Source organism: Triturus cristatus, chromosome 2_2, assembly GCF_964204655.1.
Source record: "Triturus cristatus chromosome 2_2, aTriCri1.1, whole genome shotgun sequence".
NCBI classification, from domain to species: domain Eukaryota; kingdom Metazoa; phylum Chordata; class Amphibia; order Caudata; family Salamandridae; genus Triturus; species Triturus cristatus.
This window is the reverse complement of record NC_140582.1, coordinates 463,196,947-463,220,148: the sequence shown is the minus strand read 5'-3', so window position 1 is coordinate 463,220,148 and position 23,202 is coordinate 463,196,947. Positions and strand designations below refer to the sequence as shown.

Genomic DNA, 23,202 nt, shown 5'->3' with positions numbered 1-23,202 from the left:
CGTAGGCAATCTTTTAAGTACCTGGGGGTGTGGATTGCTCTACATCCGGAGCTTGAGTGGGCCTTGAACATCACCCCTCTTGTTACTAGGGCAAAGGCGGACCTCAAGAATTGGCAAACTCTCCCTCTCAACCCCCTTGGCAGAAGTGCCCTCTTCAAAATGATGGTCCTCCCCTGCTTCCTGTATTACAAAATGTTATCTTGTATCTCCTGGGGAGTTGGTTCCGGGAACTGGACGGGGTCCTTACCCGCTTTCTGTGGGGAGGAAAGAGGCCGCGAATGTCCCTGGCGCACTGCCGCATACCCCCTTAAGACGGGGGGAATGGGGGTGACTAATCTTTACCTCTATTACCTGGCCACATGGCTTATCGTGATCCACGATTGGTTCACGGGCGGCTGTTCCGACCCGGCGTACAGAGTGGAACTTAAGGCGCTAGATTTTTCGCAGCTCCAAGCCTATCTGTATGGGAGCCCGGTGCCGCAGGCTCTTCCCCCGTCACCTGGGCGGTGCTTGTGGCCTGGCGTGCTGCGCTAAGATATGTAAAGTGGGACCGGAAACTTACCAGGCAAACACCTCTGTGGAATGGGACGTGGCTGGCGGAGGTCTCCTCTCTCCAGGACTTTCGCAGGTGGGACCTCATAGGGATTTCGCTATTGGGAGACGTTTGGGTGGGGGACCATGTCAGATCCTTTGCAGACCTACAGCACCGTTACTCCCTCCACTCCTCCCAATTCTACAAGTAAGGCATGCCCTTCAGGTCCACGTCCCTTCCCCCGCATCCTTCCTGGAATTCAGCCCCCTGGAGGCCCAAGTGTTGATGGGGAACCTGGGTAGAGGGGGGGGTGTCACGGATCTACCCCTCACTCGTGAACAACGGCCACGTGGTCCTAGATCTACTTCGCGCTCGCTCGGATGGGTGGCTGGGTCCCCTGGAGGACATGGATTGGAGGGACGCCCTTATGGCCCCCAAAACGCTGATGACCTCCTCCAAGCTGCGTCTAGTCCAACTCTATTATCTCCATGCGGCATACCTCACCCCTGCACGCCTGTACAGCGCCTGCCTGCGTCCCTCCCCGTCCTGCACGCGCTGCCATCAGGCTTCAGCTGACTTTTATCACATGGTGTGGCAATGTCCCGCCCTTGCACCATTTTGGGCAGGGGTAGAGCTTGAGCTCACGCAGGCCCTTGGGTGGGAGGTACCCCATGAACCGCTGCGCCTGCTCCTGGGGGTGTTCGACGGCCTTGATGGGTCCCGGGCTGATAAGCGTTTCTTGGGAACGGCATTGGCGGTGGCAAAACGCGATATTGCGGCACTCTGGTCTCAAGCTAAATCTCCTACAGTGCGGAGATGGAGAAAGGGAGTAGACTGGTGCGGAACCCAGGAGGAGCCTCTTTTCGAAGCCCGGGGATGCCCTGAACTCTTTGGCAAAATCTGGGGCAAATGGTTCAACTTATTGCGGGTCTGAGGATTTTGTGTCCTTCTTATATATGGCTATTTATAAGCTGGTGGTATACCCAGTCTCCACCCAGCTGGTGGAGTCCCTGTCACTCCTTGTGATTGCAATGTGTGTGAATAGTGTGTCGGATTTACTGCCAATGAATTTCTTCTTCTCTTTAAAATCTAATAAAATTGATTATAAAAAAATAAAAGCAGAATGGTCATGAGGCGTGAAAGATCAGTAGTTAATGTCCACCATATGGGACGACCAGTAATGGGCCCTGACGTCCGGGAGTGCAATCTCACTGCTATATGGGTTGCATTCAAGTGTCTTGAGCGCTATCCTAGGATGACTGCCATCCCACAGCAAAGCCTGCAGGTAACCCTCTATTTTAGTGAACGTTGGCAGGGGAACCGGGTAATACGGATTTTGTAAGGTGTAGAGCAATTTGTGCAGCATTCTCATTTATAAGACAGCTGCCCTCCCCAGCAAAGTGAGGAGCAGCGTACGCCACCTCTCCACCTTCTCGTGGAATTTGGACTCCACACGGCCAAGGTACCTGGACAGACACGTCTCCATATGAGGTGTCATAAATATGCCCAATTATTGAAATCCAGCAGTCTCCACCTGGAGGGTCTGGGCTAGAGTGGCCGCATCCAGGTTCCCAAATTGGTGACAGAGCAATGATTAACCCCAGTTAATCTGATATCCAAAATGTGTACTGTACGACTCAAACACTCAAAGGATAGCCAGAATTGTGGTTGCCAGTCCAGTGACATAAATCAAGAACAAATGCTTAGAGGGTAAGTAACATAATCCTTTCTCTTCGTCCCTATCAGTCTCTGAATTGTCGAATCTATGAATATCAGGACAGGAACAAATCAGGGTGCAAAAGTGAGAACAAAAAGTAATGGAGCAACCTTGCAGGGTGCTTCACCCAATTGGGAAAGTCGACAAGAGCTCCCCATTAACACTCGCTGCTGCGGTATGGGCCTTGTAGGGCAATTGAATCCATCGTCGGAAATTTGGGCCAAAACCAAACTTATGCAACATCTGGTGGTGGTTGGGCCAATGAATGGCGTTTAATGCCTTTTAGGCATCCAACACTAGGAAGACATGGGGTTCCGTCCTGTGACTTACCTCTTACATCCAATTATGGAGACGGTGAAGCTGAAGTCTGGCAGACCTGCTAGGCATGAAGCTAGACTGATCTCTATGGATGAGCGGGACTATCACCGTTGAGTGTGGTAGCCAAAATCATGGCCAAAACCTTTGTCTGAATATTTAAACAGGGAGATAAGGCAGTAGGAGCCACAACTAGTCTCTGGTTTGCCCTTCTTATGTATTACGGCAGTAGTGGCATGTTGCTGGTCCGAAGGGAGCTTGTCCCTATCTCTGGTGTCTCTGAAGAGTTCTAACAGGTATCGACTTAATAACCTGGAGTAGCGCTAGAAGAATTCACCTGGGAGACTGTTTGGCCCCGTAGTCTCCCCAGTTTTTATTTTCCCTATAACCGCTTGAACATCCTCAAGCATGATTTCTTCCTCCAGGGAATGTCATTCTTCCACTGGGGCCGTTGGCAAGTCTACTGTGTCCAAGTAGGACGCTATTGAAGCCGAGTCTGCCAGTGGTCTGGCCCTAAAGAACAAGGCATAAAACTGCGCAAAAGCCTCTGTGATATCTTTATCTGACAAGTAAGGCTCTCCAGACTCATTGACAGTTAACCCACCGCTACTCAGCCCCTCGCCTACTTAGCCAAGCAAGCAGCTTACCCTCTTCCTCTCCGGCATTGTACAGTCAATGCTGTGTAGCCAACAATTGCCTATGCGCCTCCCCTTGTGCCGGGTCTGAATATTCCCTCCATAGCACTTCTAAATTATGAAGGACATGTGGGTCCGTCTGGGCTCCAGGAGAATCATCAAGGTCTTTAAGCTGACGTTCAAGGCCTTCGATCTCTTCCGTTGCTGTACATTTTTTACACACTAGTATATTCTGCGCCTTGTTGCACAAGACAGTCTTCTAGGCCTCTCAAAGTACCACTGCCGAATCCACGACCTTTATTCTCTCTAAAGTAATGTTCCGAGCCAGTAATTAACTCTTGGGCGACCTTTGTGGTCAAAGTCCCACGCATTAGGTTACCATCCTGCAGGACTCCTAGAGACCCTCCCACTCATAGTTACCCAGAGCGGTGAATGGTCCAAGAGACCGCATGCCAAGCCGTGTTTGAGACTATGAATGTAGGGCGCCACAAGGCCTCACTTCACCGTGCTACCAGTGGCTGTTGGTGGCAAATCACATTGGGAGGGGCACAAACAAATACACATAATACATATACACACATATATAATTTGTAAGGTACAGTCCAGCCCGAACTGCCAAGCCAGGTCCTCAGATCTCCTAGGATGCTTGTTTCCAGTCCAGGGAGGACTTGGCTTGCCAGTTCGGTCTGGACTGTTCCCATGAGGCACAGGGTCAAGACTGATTTGCATATGGCTGAGTTCAAACTGGAATGGCATGGTGAGCAAAAAAATGATGGATTTAGGCCTAGATCTCTGTACTGGGGTGAATGTATGACATTGTTCTGCATTCTGTCCATTAACTGTTGTTTTTTGCCAAAGTCTTTGCATCACCAGAGGTGGATTTCCAGACTTCCCGGAGACTACCCTGAGTCCACAGCAATGCTGAGGCCCGTGGCTATCGTGGGTGACGTGGAACCGTGACCCCTGGATACCGTGATCTGTTGCTGATCCATCATCTTCCTGGTCTTCGTCCAAGTTGTGCTTTGGGCGCTGAGTAGCCCCAGCCTTGAACACCTCCTGCACCAAAGATTTCTGGCCTCCACTCCACGAGTGACCCGTGGGCCAGTTTCCAGTGCGACCGCTCGAGGCTCCTTCGCGATCGCTAGCCCATTGGCTAGTGGGTCCCCACAAAGGTAACTCCTCTTCTGATTGGGCTTTCCTGGTTGCTCCAGATGTGCCCCGACTTACCCTCGCTGGGTGAGTCCCCCGGACTTTGCTGGTCTGCACCGACGTCCTTTCTCTGATTCCAAGTGACTTGCCGTTGCCAAGGCTTGTTGGGTCCAATCTGGTCACCAACACTGCAGCACTCGACAGACTTCGTGGGACAGCTCTAATCCAGCTCATAGTAGTCATCAGCGCCTCCTGGACCTCGTGGCTGAAGAGTCAAGACACCCGTCAACTCACCTGAAGCACCCGACATCTGTGCGCATTGGTCTATCGTGCCCTTGGTCACTGGTAAGGGACCCAGACTCTGTCCCCTCTGCTTTCAGGTTCCTTCCATCCTAGATATGGGCTTGGATCTCTCCGGACACTTCTCCTCTTCACGGCAGCAGCACTTCCTGAGCAGCTTCCATTGAAAACAGCGACGCGACCCAACACCATTTGATACCTATGCACCCGGCTTCCCTGGGTGAGGTAACTAGAGTACTCCGGTACTCCTGTGGGTGTTGGCCCTAGACACCTCTAAGTCCAAAAGGGTTCGCTCGTAGATATCTTCTAAGTGTCCTTAAACTCTAAATTTCCAACCGCGACATTCCCCATAGAAGTAAACGGCGATTCGCGGCTATGTTCTCACACTGCATGCGTCCTCCGTGGGTCCCCTGTGTCACTACCTTGGGTGGTTCCTTGGGATCCAAACACTTCTACAGGCTCTAGGCCTTGTGTCTAGCTCAGTCGTGGTTCTTATACCACTTTATTGGTGTATGGTTTGGTACGACCCTAGGGCCTAAACGTGTATTTGTGCTATTACTGTTGATTGCTTACTTGTAACTTAAGTACTTCGATCTCCAGACTCATAAAGAGACTAGAGGGGTGTGTTTTATCTTAAATACATATATTTTAAATATATACCTGGTGCAGTTGTCCTTTCATTTGGTCATTCAAGAGATTATAGACTGGTAAAACAAGCTGCTTTACATTCCTTCGAGACTTACCCTGAAGGCTGCTCTCCATAGCTACCACTAGGATAGCTTTCAATAAAGGTTGTCTTTAACCTGTTCACCTTAAGGGGTTGTTTGGACGGATACAGGGTGCCCACTATAACTTGTGGACAGCATATATCAGGCCAACTTCTCAGAGAACAGCAGAAAGAGGCAAGAGGGATGCAAGAAAGGGAAGAAGGGTGCAGAAAGAGGCAAGAGATGTGCAGAAAGAGGCAAGAGAGGTGCAGAAAGAGGGAAAAGGTGCAGAAAGAGGCAATGGAAGTGCAGACACAGGCAAGAGAAATGCACAAATATTCAAGAGAGGATCAGAAAGAGGCAAGAGAGGTGTAGAAAGAAGCAAGATAAATGCAGAAAGAGGCAGGAGGGGTGCAGAATGACGCAAGAAAGGTGCGAAGGGTACACAAAGAACAAGAGAAGTGCAGAGAGAACCAGCAGAGATACAGAAAGAGGCAACAGAGGCACAGAAACAGGCAGGAAAGGTGCAGAAAGAGAGAACAGGGGTGCAGATAAAAGGTGAGAGGTACAGACCGAGAAAAGAGGGGTGCCGGAAGAGGCAAGAGGGGTGCAGAAAGAAGCCAGAGCAGTGCAGAATGAACTAACAGAGGTACAAAAAAAGGCAAGGGGAGTGCAGAAAGCGGTAGGAGTGGTACACAAAGAGGTAAGAGAGGTACAGAAAGAAGCAATAGAGGTGCTGAAAGAGGCAAGAGGAGTTCAGAAAGAGGTAGGAGAGGTGCACAGAAGGAAGAGAGGTGCATAAAGAGGCACGACGGGTGCAGAGAGAAAGAAAAAAAGTGCAAAAAGAGGCAAAAGAATTGCTGAAAGAAGCAACAGAGGTGTAGGAAGAGCAGTGCAGAAAGAGGCAAGAGCGGTTCAGAAAGAACCAACAGGTGCAAAAATAAGCAAGAGGATGCATTAACAGGCAGGAAAGGTGCGGAAAGAGGCAACAGAGGTGCAGAAAGATGCAAGAGTGGTGCAGAAACAAGCAAAAGAAGTGCAGAAAGAGGCAAGAGAATTGCTGAAAGAAGCAACAGAGGTGTGGAAAGAAGCAAGAGAACAGCAGAAAGAGGCAAGTGGGTTGCCAAAAAGGGAAGAAGGGTGCAAAAAGAGGCAAGAGAGGTTCATAAGGAGGCAAGAGAGGTGCAGAAAGAGGCAAGAGAGGTGCAGAAAGAGGCAAGAGAGGTGCAGAAAGAGGCAAGGGAAGTACAGAAAGAGGCAAGGGAAGTGCAGAAAGAGGCAAGAGAATTGGTGAAAGAAGCAACAGAGGTGTAGGTAGAGAGAAGCACGAGAAGTGCAGAAAGAGGTAAGTGAGGTGCAGAGAGAAGCAAGAGCAGTTCAGAAAGAACCAACAGAGGTGCAAAAAGAAGCAAGAGCTGTACAGAAAACGGTAGCAGAGGTGCACAAAGAGGCAAGGGAGGTACAGAAAGAGGCTGAAGGGGTACAGAAAGAAGCAAGTGAGTTGTAGAAAGATGCAACAGTGCTGCATAAAGACGCAAGAGAGGTGCAGAAACTAGCAAAAAGAGTGGAGAAAAAGGCTATAGCTTTGCTGAAAGAAGCCAGTGAGGTGCAGAAAATGGCAAGAGAACAGCAGAAAGAGGCAAGAGGGTTGCAAAAAAGGGAAGAAGGGTGCAAAAAGAGGCAAGAGAAATGCACAAAGAGGCAAGAGAGGAGCAGAAAGAGGCAAGAGATGTGTAGAAAGAAGCAAGAGAAGTACTGAAAGAGGCATGAGGGGTGCAGAAATAGGCAACAGAGGTGCAGAAAGACGCAAGAGCAGTGCAGAAACAAGCAAGAGAAGTGCAGAACGAAGCAAGAGTATTGCTGAAAGAAGCAACAGAAGTGCAGAAAGAGGCAAGTGAGGTGCAGAAAGAGGCAAGTGAGATGCAGAAAGAGGCAAGTGAGGTACTGAAAGAAGCAAAAGCAGTGCAGAAAGAACCAACAGTGGTTCAAAAAGAGGCAAGAGGGGTGCAGAAAGAGGTACAAGAGGTGCACAGAAAGGCAAGAGAGGTACAGAAAGTGGCAGGGGGTGGAGAAAGAAGGTAGAGAAGTGCGGAAAGATGCAAGAGAATTGCTGAAAGAAGCAACAGAGGTGTACAAAGAAGCAATAGAAGTACGGAAAGAGGTAAGTGAGGTGCAGAGAGAAGGAAGAGCAGTGCAGAAAGAACCAACAGAGGTGCAAAAAGGGACAAGAGGGGTGCAGAAAAAGGCAAGAGAGGTGCACAAAGAGGCAAGAGAGGTGCACAAAGAGGCAAGAGAGGTATAGAAAGAGGCACTACGGGTGGAGAAAGAAGGAAGAGAAGTTCAGAAAGAAGCAACAGAGGTGCTGAAAGAGGCGCGAAGGGTGCAGAAACAGGCAGGAAAGGTGCAGAAAGAGGGAACGTGGTGCAGAGAGAGGCAAGAGAGGTGCAGAAAGAGTGGAGAGGGGTGCAGAAAGAGGCAAGAGGGGTGCAGAATGAAGCGAGTGCGGTGCAGAAAGACGGAAGAGAGGTGCAGAAATAAGTAAGAGAAGTGCAGAAAGAGGCGACAGAGGTGCAGAAAGAAGCAAGTGCGGTAAGAACCAACAGGTGCAAAAAGAAGCAAGAGCGGTACAGAAAAAGGTAGAAGAGGTGCACAAAGAGGCAAGAGAGGTTCAGAAGGAGGCAGGAGGGATACAGAAAGAAGGAAGAGAAGTGCAGAAAGAAGCAACAGAGGTGCTGAAATAAGCACGAAGGGTGCATAAAGAACCAACAGAGGTAGAGAAATGCGCAACAGAGGTGTAGAAAGACGCAAGAGAGTTGCAGAAACAAGTAAGAGAAGCGCATAAAGAAGCAACTGAGATGTAGTAAGGGGGAAGTGGGGTGTAGAAGGAGGCAAGAGGGATACAGAAACAAATAGAGGTGAAGAAAGATGGAAGAGGGGTGCAGAAAGAGGGAAGAATGTGTGAAAGAGGCATGAGGGTTGCAGAAAGAAGCAACAGAAATGTAGAAAGAGGCAAGAGAGGCGAAGAAAGAGGCAAGAGTGGTTTACACACCTTTAGTACCAATTTAATACCCACATTTAGCAATAAGTAACAGGTGACCATTCTAGGTTTACCCAGGGCCGCCCACGATGCTTGTCGCTGCATTTTTGTTTTTTTTTTGCTCAAATCTGCAGATGATGCAGCAGATGATGGATTATGTGGCAAATGCAGAAAATGTATAAATGTGCAAAAGTCGGTGCAGCCAAACAGTCACATAAATCAAGTGGCCCTGCTTATACCTCTGACTAGGTCCAGAAGTGCTCCTCAGTTGTTCCTTCTTATTTTTGTCTCATTGAGTTCATAGTTTAGCTTCTGTGGACACGAAGAAGACTAAACCTGAGGTTACAACCCCACAATTACTCCCCATAACACATAATCCCACTCTACATAATTCCTACACACTAAATACCACATACTTTCTATCCACATAATTTCACTGCACAACATACCACATAATTCCACTACACACAACCTACATCCACTCCAAGAAAGATTATTAAAACACTTTTACATTTACAACGCCAATAGCTCTAACTCTCGCAAATGCGAAACCTATTACATTGCAAATGCTTTTTTAACTAGTAGACGCGTTTGCAAAGTGGTGGAGAAAGGGTGTTGGGCCTCCGAGCAGCGCTCAGGAATTCCGCTGCGTAGGACTTACAGGAGGTACCAGGAAGGCTTCTTAGCCCCCAAAGTCCCTCAGGAGTAGAGTGGACTTCATCCCCCATCCCGTAGTCTTCCAGGAGGGGCATTTGCAGAGTGGTGGAGAGAGGGGGTGTGGACTCTGAAGATGTTTTAGCAATCCCACTGTGTGGGACTTACTGGAGGTAACGAGTTGTAGTTGGCCCCCAAGGGCATCCTTGGGGGCCAACTACCCCTCCTATTACCTCCAGTAAGTCCCACACAGCAGGATTGCTAAATTCTCATAGCAGGCCACGCCCCCTTTGCCCACCATGCTACAAACACGCTCCCTGGCGCGCTCTTGGATGGGGATTGAAATCTCCTTTGCTGCTGGGGGTGGTTAGGGGTCAACTAGCCTACCTGTTAACTCCAGTTGGCCCCACACATTGGGATCGCTGAAAGGTGGACACAGGCCACTCCTCCTTTGTCCACCACTCTGCAAACACACCTCATGGCAAGCTCTTGGTTGGGGTAGGAAGTCCCCTTACCTCCTTAGGGTCCCTGGGGGCCAGCTAACCCTCCTATTACCTCCAGTAAGCCCCACACAGCTGGATTGCTGAGAGTGGTCCGAGGCCATGCCCACTTTTTACACCACTTTGCAAACGCGCCTCCTAGTGCACTGCTGCTTGGGAGATGAAGTCCACATTAGTCCTGAGGTCCTCCGGACACAAGAGGACCTCATCAATCCACCAGCAGTGTGCCAAGAGGCGCGTTTGCAGAGTGGTGTAAGAAGGGGCATGGCCTCGGGCCACCTCTCAGCAATCCCACTGTGTGGAGATTACGGGAGGTACCTGGTGGGCTAGTTGGTCAACTACCCAACTTAGAACGCGCCAGGGGGGCGTTTGCAGAGTGTTGCAGGGATGGGGCGGGGCATCCGGTGAGATGCCAGCTTTTCTTTTTTTTAAAGTATTTTTAGAAGTCTGGCTGTGTGGCCCCCCTTTTTTGGTATTTTTGGGCCCCGGGGACCCCAACCCCCAGGGCCTGAGCCTTTTTAATTAAAAAAAAACAAAAAACGAGAAGGGGGCTGTATGGCCTCCCTTCTCTGGGCCTCTATTGACCCCAGGAACCCTATCCCCCGGGGCCTGGCAGCCTTGTTTATTTAATTCTTTTTGGAGGGGGGGGCCACTTGGCCCCCCCTCCCCTTGGCCACTTCTGGCCCGGGGACCCCATCACCCAGGCCAGCCCTCAAGTTGGGGACCATGGGGGGAACCCCAATGCCATAACCGTCCCAGCAGGCTCCCCACCTCTTGCGGTTGCCGGCATTGCTTTTTGGCAAGGGAAGCTGCTGACATGCAGCTCCCCTTACCTAAAAGCAATTATGCTTTGCTTCTTGGCACATTGCCCTGGGGAGGTGATGGTCCCTGTGGCAGTGTGGGGGGGGACGGAGCACCCCCCCCCCCGCCTCGCCTTCAATTAAAAAAAAAAAAACGCCCCAGGGGGGTGGTAGACCCCGGGGCTGCGGGGGCCGCGATGCCCCTGCACTTAATGAGTAAAGCTCCGGGGAGGTGGCAGGGTCCCCGGGGTGTGTGGGGAGGCAAGAGGCCCCCCTCCACACTTTTGGTTTATTTATTTTAAATAAAGGCACATTAAAAAATCACTTATCTTACACTGATGCTCGATGTTCTGCAATATGTCCTCATTGTTCTGCAGCACGTCTTCCGAACGTGAAATCTACAGCCAACTCTCATCCAAACAAGACGCTCTTGTGAAGCATCTTGATTGGCTGGAGCGGGCTGGCTCCATGCTCCAAAAGGCACTATGCGCTTGTGCCTGCTCTGTAACCCAGCTGTCCAAGACATTACAGAGAGTGCTAAAGGTATTGCCAATTGGGGACACAATTGTACAGTTTTGGGGAAAGAGATCTGGCACTGGGGAGCTGGTTCAACACTCTCCATGACCAAGCAAGTCAACGCCGTCTCGTCTTCCTGCTTCAACACCCTCCACATGCTCTGCAAGATCTACAGGTGGATCCCCACTGAAAAAAGAAGAACTGTTGCCCAGGCTGGACTACGGAAACGCCCTCTACGCAGGAGACTCTGCCAAAATCCTGAAACGACTACAATGCATACAGAACGACTCTGCACGCCTGATCCTCGACATCCCGCGCCACAGCCACATCACACCACACCTGAGAGACATGTACTGGCTCCTCGTCAACAAGAGGATCACCTTCAAGCTCCTCACCCACGCACACAAGGCGCTCCTCAACACCGGACCAGCATACCTCAACAGACTACTCACCTTCTACACCTCGAACCGACAGCTCCGCTCCGCCGACCTCACCCTCGCCACCGTCCCCCGCATCCGAAGAGTGACCACCGGCGGCAGATCATTCTCCCACCTCATTGCCAAGACCTGGAACACCCTCCCCATCCTCCTACGGCAGACCCAAGACCTGCTAACCTTCAGGAGGCTTCTCAAGACCTGGCTATTTGAGCAGTAGCAGCTACCCCCCCCCCCCCTCCTCCCTCCTCAGTGCCTTGAGACCCTCACGGGTGAGTAGTGCGCTTTACAATTGGATTGCTGGATTAGCTGGAATCCATTGAAGTTCTAGTCGAAATAACATAATGTACCCGTCAAAAAGTGGGGGTGACAGTGTCAAAATTAGGCAAGTTCCTACAGTCCCTCTGCAAAAAAAAAGGAAAAAAATAAAATAGCCAAAGAAAAATGCTCACGCAAGCAAACCCATCCATCACCTCCCCCAGGTGAGTGCAAAAAATCACATCCACTGGACAATCATTTTGTAGGGAGGCAGAGAGGTCTGTCTCTCTCCTACAAATTGTTAAAACACGTAACTGTTATGCCAACCCAAGGTAGGAAAAGTAAAGAATTGAATCTTAACACTCCCAGGATAGCTAAATAAAGAATAAACATCCAAGAGAACGAAAGAAGACAAAAGGAAGAAGAAAGAAGGGGGTTAACAAGGGCTTCTGCCACCCTATACTGTGTGCCGCTATGCCTTCTGTTATATAGTCAGATTACATCTGAAGGCAGCACAATGAGGCCCCCTGGGCGAGCATCACGAGTGACACAGTATCACCTGGAGGGGCAAAGTGACAGTTCACTGAAGGTCAACTCCCACAATGACAGTTCAGCAATCTGTTCAGTGTCTCCAAGAACCTGTTCGGGTCCCCACACTGAAAACAGAGGTCCACTTCTCTGTAACTCCCCAGGAGCTAATGGCCGGATAGGTCTGATGTATCCTCGACCACCTGTGAGCCACTGTCTGCTGATTGCACCGAGGTGACCTCCTCCACCAGTGCCCTTGCTTCTTCCTTCTCAAGCTGTTGTCTCTTCACATTCAATGTGCCGTCCTGCCTGACCAACACACGTGTGCTTAAGCATGTCTCCCTCCTATGGCCACCGCTTCGTCTACCCAACGTTCCCCCTCCAGCGAGAGCTGAGAAACCAACCGGGGGCTCCCCTGTACCAGGCACCAGGATACTGCTGTTGCCCCTTAGGTCCAGCAGCCCCATACTTCCTCTGGGGTTACAAAGAAATGAGACCACCCCTTATGGAGAACCTTCAACTTGGCAGGGTACAACAGCATGTATTGCAACCCCATGGCTCTCAGCATTTCTTTAACTCCCCCAAACGTTTTTTGGCATCTGCTGTACATGTTGGGTATAGTCCTGGAAGATTGTTATAACGTGATCTTCAAAGGAGGGTTCCCCCTGCTGGTGAACAGTCTGCAAAATAGTATCTCTGTCTCTGTAATTAAGGATTTTGGCAATGATAGTTCTTAGTGGCACCCCAGGCAGGGTGGTGGTACCGCCAAGGCCCTGTTTGCAGGTTCCACCCAATAAACGGTGAACAAGGTAGAGCCCGAGAGCATCTTCCGGAGCCATTGTTCCAGAAAGAGTTTTGGGCCATTCCTTCCAGGCCCTCTGGAAACCCCACAAACCATAGGTTACAGCACTGGTGGCGACCCTCTGCAACTTCCAATCGCATTTCATGCCGATGCCTTTGGGTCATCAAGGTAGCAACTGTGGACTGGAGAGCCTTCACTTCTTCCTGTTGTTCGGTTTTCATTGATCCATCAGTCACTTTATGCAGTTCGCTATGCAGCAGATTGACATCAATAGATACTGATTCTTTCTTAGCCTGCACGTTGGCGCTGGAAGCCTCGATTGCTTCCAAAATCTGCGGACCCGTGAGGACCTGCGGGTAGTCCAGCTCCCCTCCACCAACCGCTGAACAGTTGGCCATTGCACCTGCGGCTGTGCACTGATCAAATTTCATCTGCTAGACCCTGTGTTGTGCTTTATCCTTAACCATCCTCAGGCACATCTAGGGCCCCAGTACACCCTGTCCAGCAAAGCCTTCCCGCCTGGCTACACACTCCTGCGTAAGGGGGATGCCAGCCGCTTTCTGCTGCTTCTCTAGTCCCACTCGGGCGCTCCCTGCGCCTTCAGTATTGGGATGTAGTCAAGGTCCTAAAAACCAGTCCGAGGCACAGCAGATCCGGGGTATCCCAAACATAAACGGCCCTCAGGCTAGCGGTAGGACACAGTATAGGCTCAATGCCTGAGTGTCAGGGGCCCACAGTGAGTCCAGCAGCCTCAGTAGTGAGAGCTGAGCCATGACAAACAGACACCGTCCAAGCAGCCAAAGCACAAGCTCATACCAGTTACCACAGAGAGGGAAAGGTCACTGTCAATACCTCAGCCTCAACAGGATTTTCGCTGTCAGGAGTGTCCACGGCAAGGCCTCATGGCACACCCACTGTCCTCAATCTAACTACTCCCCCAGGTTGGGCCCTCACATTGCGACAGCCCCCCTGCTCATAATGGCAACTGCTAATTAGCACCGCAATGTGTGTATGTGGGGGGGGGCAGGGCTCCCAATCCCAGAAACGGAGCATTCCACAACAGCAGTGTCCTGAGTGGCGCTCCACACTGTCTGCGGCCATCTCCTCACTGCCACCCCAGGTGAAGCCCTATGAGGTGAGGACCACCTGTATTCGGGTCGCAGCGCCTCCTCTTGCCCCCCACCCAAAAGCAAAGCAAGTCAAATCAGGCTCCAAGGAAAGGAGGGGCAGGAGTAAGAAAGCAAGACCGAGGCACACGACCCACCTCCAGGCCGCCGCACTTCATTTACAGCTTCCAAAGCGCCCGAGTTCAGTCCTCCCGAGCCGTTTAGGGTGATATCTGGGGCATAGGAAAAATATATCCTGAGGCAGTGAGTCCATGCCGCCACACGCCGCCTCCTCCTTGCCCCCAGGGAACAACACCACAGGCTGCGGACCCCCGAGTGACTCCGCTGCAGCAGTCGCCATTCCGGACTGTCCTGCACACCCTCAGGCAATGTTGAGACTCCTGGAAATTGGTGGGGGGGGCGGAGCCAGATGTAACGAAAGATAGTTATTTTAGTTACCTGTTTGCGGTGAGCAGCAGTCATTTCGGTTTGCTGGTGCCCACCTCCTTATTCCAGGCTAGCCAGCTGCCCTGAGTGACAGTCGGTCCTCACGGCCCGAGGCCACTGCACAACTGGGTGACAGTCAGTCACTGACTCTGACTGCACAAGACTTGGACCCCAGGCTCGGCAATATAATTGAATTTGCCATATGTGGTGGCCATTTGCCTGAGCCACAGCATGAGCGGCTGGCCATTACGAGAAGCATCAATACCATGAGCTGAGCACCATGATTGCGCCAGCGCCGCCCGCAAACCAGTACCTCCCCACGCACTGGCAGCAGAACATGATGAGCCCCGCACAGCACCACAGGCAGCCAGCTGACTGCCTGGCCTGCCCCGTTGTCTTATTGCGCTCTACCTCATAAAGGTCAGACAGCAGGCTCTGATTGACTCAGAGCGGCGCAGTGCCACAGAAATCAAGATACATTGTAGCTGAGCAGGGAGCCAATAGCTCAAGTGCGAGGCCCCAAGCCTGCAGGAACAGCGCTCGTAGGCCAGTGCAACGCACTGCCAGCTGCCACATATTCCACAGGGCAGCGCTTCAGCAGCGACACATAATGTGGAATGCGTCATATGCATGACAATGCATTTCAGTGCGATGATGCGGAGCACCACACTGTGATGCATGGTACTTGGCAGGACTTGAGCAGAGGCACACTATCCACCTTCAGGCCTTTGAACTCTCCAGGAGCCGCAGTGCTGTACATGGCCTCCATGCCTTCAAAGGCCAGGTTCTCCTGGGCCATGTAGGGAGACACTAGGTGCAATAAAAATGCACTCCTATGGCTCTGCAACCAAGCCGCAACACTAGTGCTGTCTCCCGATCCCTGGGGAGCCATGTCTCACCCAGCGGGCTCTCAGTTGACTCGAAGGCAGCAGTCTCAGCCCCAGGCAGGACCTGTCAATTGCCCTCAGTTCACCGCTGCACTGGAAGTCCACACAGCTCAGGGTGTCCCAGTGATGCTGCCCACTACTAATCGCTGTTTAGGGAATAGGGGCTAAATAACCCCTTTGTACATTAGTAAGAGCGATTATCAAAAAATGGCTATTTGGTAATCGGTATTACTATGGTTTGTACGTCTAACTCATGGATACAAAAAAAACTTTGTTGCAGACAATGCTCTTTCATAGATACATAATGTAGTACAGTGAATTGGAAACCTAAGGGTTTGTAGTGCAGGAGATTGGGCCTGCATGTCCTGTGGACGAAATAAGCCTGAAAACAAGCTGCTCTTGACCACAAATATTATGTCCTGTGAGTCTGGTGATAGGATTTTCACATTCCCTTCGATATGATAAAATATGATCACCTTGAGTAAGAGCCGGAACAAATAGCAACATGGGATTCCAAGAATTGTTTCACATTAAGTGTATGATCTAAGCTGGTGGAACACACACAACCTAAGGAAGTGGAAGACATTTAAGAACTCAGGTACACAGATAACCAGTGAAACAAATACCTGCCTGATAGTATGGGAAGCATACAAATAGGCAGAGAAATTCAGGGAAAGTGAAATAGACTTCCTAGAACCCCGACTAGAACTTTTAATAATGAAATCATTTGAAATAGTATTGTGACATGTACAACTGCAACAGTGCAAGGCCTTGTTCCAGGCCGCTGTCATAACGTTTGCAATAGTTCGGGCATTTGTTCAAGACCTTGAAGATCAGAGACACTTTTGCAAATAGGGAACAACTGCTAGAGAAATTATTTAATGGATGTCCCTAATAAAGTGAAAATAGAAAATGCTGTGGCTTTCCATTCAGAAAACCAGAACAAGGAGCACCAAGTAAATATTGTTTGTGTTAGCTGAAGACATTGCTAACACTTACACCAGAGGTGGTGGGAGTAAAAGAGCTTCTCAGGACTTTGGACATCCAGGGTAACAATGGTCATTGCTGCTGTAACTTGGGCCTGATAACTATGGTTTTCATAGTTTGCCAACACTTCTTCTGGTCTGAGCGAAGAAATTAACTCCAGCCTGAAAATTCCTAACTTAAAAACCTGACTCGCGTGGGTATCAAAAGTAGGAAACTTAAATGTAAAGAGTAAGAATCCTCATAAAGGCATGACGTTCATCTGGTGCTGAGGAATAAAGAAGGTTATGATGTGAAATTGTATGATAAAGGATACCCCAACCCCTCCATTCAAGAAGAGGTCCCTATATTTATTTCTTTATTTTAGTCAGCAATTGTTAGTCAAACTTCAGATAGCTTGGTTATGCCAATTCATGACCTATATCAATTGCCAAAGTAACGTTGGGCATGTGACCTTTCCTATTACTTCATTGTACCACCAGGTTGGATTTCTAGGCTACTATATCCTATTTACTTTTGTGCACAGCTAATAGAATAAAAGTAAATCATAAATCTCAATATAGGGCTTTGGATGTACTGTATGAGCATATTTAGAAAAAATTAAAACATTATTTAAAAAGTCTATTTCCATATGTTACTTTTAAAAACATTTTTTTGTCGTAATACCAGTTTACACAAGCAAAGTCATATAGGGCAATGTTTTTACAATTGTAGTGGGCTTTGTCTTACCATAGTATGTTATTGAGTATTTCATCATAGGACCATCCTCCAAAAATGTAAAATGCGTGTGCTTGAAACAAATACCTAAAAGGCTGATCTCTAATTTAATTAGAATGAGTTTGTGTTTTAGCTGAACTGACCTCTTTTTGTTTATCCCCTCTCTTAGTGTATCTAGCAGCCTGTGGAGATACGCTAAACATTGAGTTTTCTCTTCCTTTCACGGACTTTGTCCCAACTACGTGTAATACCAGATTTTCTTTACGGGTATGTCCAGTTGCTTGTATATAAATCCTACTCAAATTGACAGTGACACACATGCTATGAACCTTTATGCATATTCTGAAATATTATTGATATCTCGATTTGTCACTCAAGCATGCTGTAGGAAAAACACTTAGTTATTAAAGAAACTATTCTTGCCACCCCCCTCTTGCTTTTGTGGAGTAAATGAAAATTCCTTTAAGTCCTTTACTCTTGTTCAAGTAGTATACTTGTGTATGCACAATTTTGTTTAATTGCTCTTTATTACATTTTGCATATTAAGTACAATTGCAATATTTTCGAGCCCATGGTTGTAGGCGGGCAATTTTTTAATGCTGCAGAACAATATATACACATCAGTTTTGTTTAACATCCGTACAGTATGAAGGGAAATATTAAAACCCCAGACTGCTACATGTATGTTTACCCACATTGAAATTTTAGGCATTCATGCAATATGTAGTGCATTCAATTTTGGATTTCCCGCTATTAATACACACAAGTTTGTTTTTGTGTTCTCCATCGCTGATCACATTCTCACTTCACTGACCTGGCCTGCCTAAGGTGGGTGGCCTGCATGTTGACATGTTCTGTTGCATGACCCAGTGACTAACATTTCTGGTGGACATCGGATCCATCTTCATAGGGGCTTATCAGTTTTGCCTGATATTGCAATCAGTATAGCATCCCATTTATTATGTGTAAAAACCCTATCTTGTATTCTTTGTTTCAAAACAATAACTTACATTTCAGCAGTAGACCATTTTTGTACACCCTATTACCATGTGTGGAGCTTTCCTTGCCTTCTATTTCATGGCTATGTTTCTTTTGGCTAATACCAAGCCAGGCCAACAAATCTGCAAGTTTGTTTGGCACTTTTATGCCTATGCACTAGGCTTAGCATGTACGTCGTAGGGGACTTTTTGAGCCTGTTCTATCTGTGGAGCATAGTTAGTATTTCCTCCGGAATGTTCTTATTAGTGGACACTCCAATACCAAAAAGAAGAAGTTCATTTTTTATATAGGCCATTTTGGATACTTGTCAGTTACAACATGACATCTTCGCAATCTTTGTGAGCCACAATTAAGCCTGGTGTAAGTAGTTAAACTGAGTAAATGTAGACTTTAGGCTTCTTATCACGTTTTTGGGTTATTCTTAGCTATGCTGCCATTCCTTCTTGGTGATTGCCCTGCCAATATTACCTTCCCTCTTCATCCTAGGGAAGAGTCCGTGTAAAACACTATGCCAGTGTATTGTGTAGTCTGGTCACTGCGTGCCTGTGTATCTGTGATTTAGGCGGTTCATTTTCTTCCTCTTCCAATGTCAGTTTTGCCACTTTTTTCAGTGCATGATGAGTTATCAACTGAACTAATCGGCACCTAGTACGTACATCTCTCTGATGGAGACAAGCAATTGAAGTGACTCCTCTTTGTAGAGACCCCCTGTAGAGACCCCTGCCATGGTTTTTTGTCTAGTGTTTTTGTCACTTCACATAATTTTGGGAGACGCCAGAGAGGCAGTATAGTACTCTTCAATATAAGCTCTTCATGTAATGCTGGCAGCCGTGTTTGGTCATGCCTAGTGATCTGGGGTGAGATTTTGATTGATTTATATATATATACATGGTGAGCTTGCTGTCCAGGATGAGGCCGAGTTTGTGGGCATGGTGTTTTGGCATGCGTGAGGGTCCTTGTTCAGAAGGCCATCATGAGTCTTTCCACAGGGAGGTGTTGTTCCTGAAGATCAGTACTTCTGTTTTTTCTGTGTTGAGTTTCAGGCAATTGTCTTTCATCCAATCGGCGATGCCAGTCATATACCTGTGGAAGTTGACCATCTTGGTGAAGGGCTTTTCTGATAGCGAGAGGATGAGCTGGGTGTCGTCGGCTTAGGATATGATCTTTAGTCAATTGTTTCTGACGATGCCAGCCAGGGGGTCAGGTAGGTGTTGAACAGGCTGAGGTTGAGCTTTAAGGGCCACCGCAGTTGATGCTCTGCGTTGGGAATTGTAGGGAGGAATTTGGGTCGCTCACTATCAAATGCTTCCCTGGTGAGACACAGAGTCCCACAAGGGTCGACCATCTCTCCCCACACTATGAAGCCCCTGACAGAAATCCCCAAACTATTGCACCTTGCATACCACATGTATGTGAATGATAATTGTAATTGTATTTAAATAGTGCTTTCTATCCCTGACAAGGTGTTGAAGCGCTTTTCGGCGAGTCGCACGCTACTCGCCCAAAGGATTAGTTGTGGATTAGTATAAAGGAATTAACGTGGGCGGTGGATTTATAAGTCTGTTAGTTTGATTGTATAGGATAAAGGAGGGATATGTGAATTAGATGAGGTTTGGGATGAGTCAAAGGAGAGATAGAGGAGGGGTTATTAGGGAGATCATAGTGCTAACACAGCTGTACTTAAAGGTATCTTCCCTCCCTGGAAGATGTCATCTGACTCAACAATACTCTAGTAAAAACCCCAACCTGGCTGTCTCGTAACCACCTCAATCTGAACTCCCTAAAAACAGAACTCCACTCCTAACAGTTCCCCACCCATCCAAGAATGGCTCAACCACCTAGACACCCGCAATTGCAAACCCATCATTATAGAATCAACTAATTCCCTCTGAATAATCCTTGATTAAAAAAAAAAAAAAACTCAACATGCAAGCACACATCGGAGCAGCCACACACAGTGCGTCATTCCAACTCAACCTCCTGAAGCAAGAAAAAGCCTTCTTACCACCTCCAGAGTTCAAGTTTTTAGTACAATCCCTAGTTGTCTCCAGAATTGAATATGTCTGTGCGACCTTAACAGGTGTTCCTAAGTCGAGAATGGTTCAACTTAAGGCGACCCTCAATGCAGCAGTGAGACTGATAACAGGCAGGAGACACTTTGGCGACATTACCCCTTCTCTAAAGTCTCTCAACTTGCTCCCATTCGAAGCAAAGGCTCATATGATAACAGCTTTCCTAATGCACACAGCCCTACAAACCTGTGAACCCAGATACCTAGCAGAAAAAAAATCCAAGCATCAGGAGGAAGCTGCTCTTTCAAGAGTGTGAACTCCCTAACGCTGGGACCTTCCAGATTTGGGAAATAAAAGACCTATACATGCTGTTTCTCAGGTTCTGTCCCTAGGATACGGAACTCTCTCCCGCTAGAAATTTCGTTGAATCCATCGATCTCCATTTTCCAGAAAGAGGTTAAAATCATTCTAATGAATAGATCCTCACCATAACGTTAGGAACGAGAGACAACCCCTGGACAGCCTTACTCCCAAGACTAACCCCTTGATTATATTCGAGAGCACCACCCACCCAGGAGAATGACCAGGGACCGTGATCACCCGGTTCCCCTGTGCCGGATGAACACTGACCCCCATAAGGACATCTGTAGAAGAACTGTGTAATAGTTTGTAACTGAGTTACGGTTGTTGAGTGAATATTTGTAATGTAACAGGTTATGTTTATGTTCAGCCTTTTATACAGAGCTCAGGTACTATAATGTCATGTTTGTGCTTAATAAAACCCTTTAAATAACATCTTTTGGCTTCCTTAACATCTGTTGATTGCCCCTTGGATAGCTTCCTTCTTTTTACGTCGAAGCCAACCAGATAGTGCAGCTGTCTGCTTTGCGAAAGACATCTTGGGGACATTCGGAAAGTTTCCCTGGTAATGCATTCCACCCATCGCTTAGTATTGACTTTGTGGTTTGCAACTTACATTTGCTTGTTTTCTATTTGTTTTTTTTTGTTTTTTTTAGGCTGTCCAGCTTTAGTTCGTCCCTCCCATAGAATATACCCTATTTACTGTGTTCTTCTACCAATGCTCGCTTTCTGTAAAGAGGCCTTTAACTCTTATTCTTATCTTGTCACATTTGCTGTGCATTAAAAGGCAGAGGCTAAATGTCAGGCTCTGTCCTGCAAGGGAGCTTGGTGTTTTCTTTCTCTGATTTCAAAGTGAGAGGATTTATGTGACAATCATGCTGGTTACTAGGGGTGCGCTGGAGGAAGGCTGTACAATGTTCTGTTTTTTTCTAGCACACAACAACATTTAAATGTCTACAAATATACTGTGCAGATATATCATGATATATCATAATTAGGAAAGCACAAATGCAGCACATTTTTTGGTAACTCTGAATTTTTTACGATCAAAACAAACCTATACACTAGGTGATGACGTTTCCACACATTGTTTGTGCACTGTATACTTTTATCAGTAAAATGTATGTCTGTGTAAATGTAATGGTAATTTCAATTGAAGATGTATTGCCCATAATGGCAGTGCGCTACAACACCATGCATATTCCACTTTAAGTCACTCCACTGTACACCACTCCACGCCATTGCACTCCGCTCTGTACCGCTCCACTCTACGCATCTCTAATCTACTCTGCTCCACTCTAATGTAAACCACTGTACTCTACGTTACTGCACTCTACGTCAATGCTCTTCACACCAGTTTACTACTGTACTTGCACTATTGTACTTGACGCCACTTCATTCGGACTCTACACACCACAATACTCCACTCTGACAAATTACTCCATTAAACTATACACCACAACATTCTACATAACTCTCTCAATGCCACTCAGTGCCACTTTGCTCCTGTTATTTGACTACATACTATGCCACTCCACTCTATGCCGCGCCACTCTACGACATTGCAACACTCTACCCCATGCCACCCCACTCTAGTGGAGTGTGCTCCATCTGACGCACATATGCATGTAGAGTACTGATGCAGGAAGCTGATATAATAGCTTTCGAAGGACACTCTGTACCAACACAGTTGATCCGTTGAAGATTCTATTAAATAAGAGCAAGAGCTGTACCATAAAGGTGACAATGTTTTTAATATTCCTCAACACAGTGCTAGCCTTTACACTATCATTTACTTTACTTACTTCTTTTGATGTATCTGAAGAATATTCAAGAAGGTAAAAAAAAGCCTTGGGGAAAGAAAATCTGATCTAATTTTTTCCATTTAGGGAGGAGATGTGGATCTTCATTTGTTTCTGCCAGATTGCCACCCAAGCAAGTACTCCCTGCTAACTTTGGTAAAAGATTGTCATCCCAATAAAGTTAGTCCAGAATCTTGTGCTTCAGCTGAAATTCAAAGCGGACAAAAGACATGCAAGCCAAAATGGAGAAATATTACTCAAGCAGGGTATGCTTTCTTTAGCCTTCTTAAATCTTTAGACTATCAGTCTTTTTGCATTTATTCATTTATACTGTTTACTGGAGATAATGCATATGTGCTTATTTCTTCTCTCCAGGTCTGGTTGGGTCGAATGTTGGACTGTTCCTAGTGTGACACTTATAATCGATTACACGTGGCATCCTATCTATCCCCAGAAGGCAGATGAACAACTAACGCAGTCATGTGAGTGCCACACAGATTGTGGTAGGAGTAAACAAACTCTAAATGAAAAATGAATGTGTGTAGATTGCAATTATATCAACTCCAGGTGTGGACTTTGTTACTTCTCAAAACAGATCAAAAGTTGGACTAGTGAAACTGAACAGTTTTCAAGTGGCTGCCACTTTTGTAAGGTAGAATGATGTGATTTAATATTTTAAACAGTTATTATCCAGCATAGATTTATGTCATATTAAATACATTTTGTGATGAGAGGGACCTTATAAACTGTTTCCAGTGACCCATGTGGTTTATCTAGACAGCACGAAACAGCCGGTTTCCTGCACTGCATGTGCTGCATCACATTTATCTGCATTTAACTTCATGAGGCTGAGTCCTGATCCTGCCATGATTTTCCTAATTTATGGGGTTCTTAGGCAGTGGGCACAAGAGCAGATGCGCATACATTGCCAAATGGGTGATGGTTATAGGAGGCTACTTAAGAATCAGAATGGGAATAGTAGATGTGACATTTCCAAATATATT

The 23,202-nt window shown here is 47.6% G+C and overlaps 1 protein-coding gene across 12 annotated transcripts in view; it reads left to right on the top strand.

Annotated features, from left to right (window-relative positions):
- Window positions 1-23,202, top strand: part of BLTP1 (bridge-like lipid transfer protein family member 1) — a 1,988,102-nt gene that overhangs the window by 251,891 nt on the left and 1,713,009 nt on the right. For all 12 annotated transcript variants that reach the window (XM_085641559.1, XM_085641555.1, XM_085641564.1 and 9 more), the window contains 3 exons: window positions 17,195-17,292; window positions 22,286-22,464; window positions 22,574-22,680. In XM_085641559.1, coding sequence (XP_085497685.1) covers window positions 17,195-17,292; window positions 22,286-22,464; window positions 22,574-22,680 — 384 coding nt within the window. The remainder of the gene's footprint in view (window positions 1-17,194; window positions 17,293-22,285; window positions 22,465-22,573; window positions 22,681-23,202) is intronic.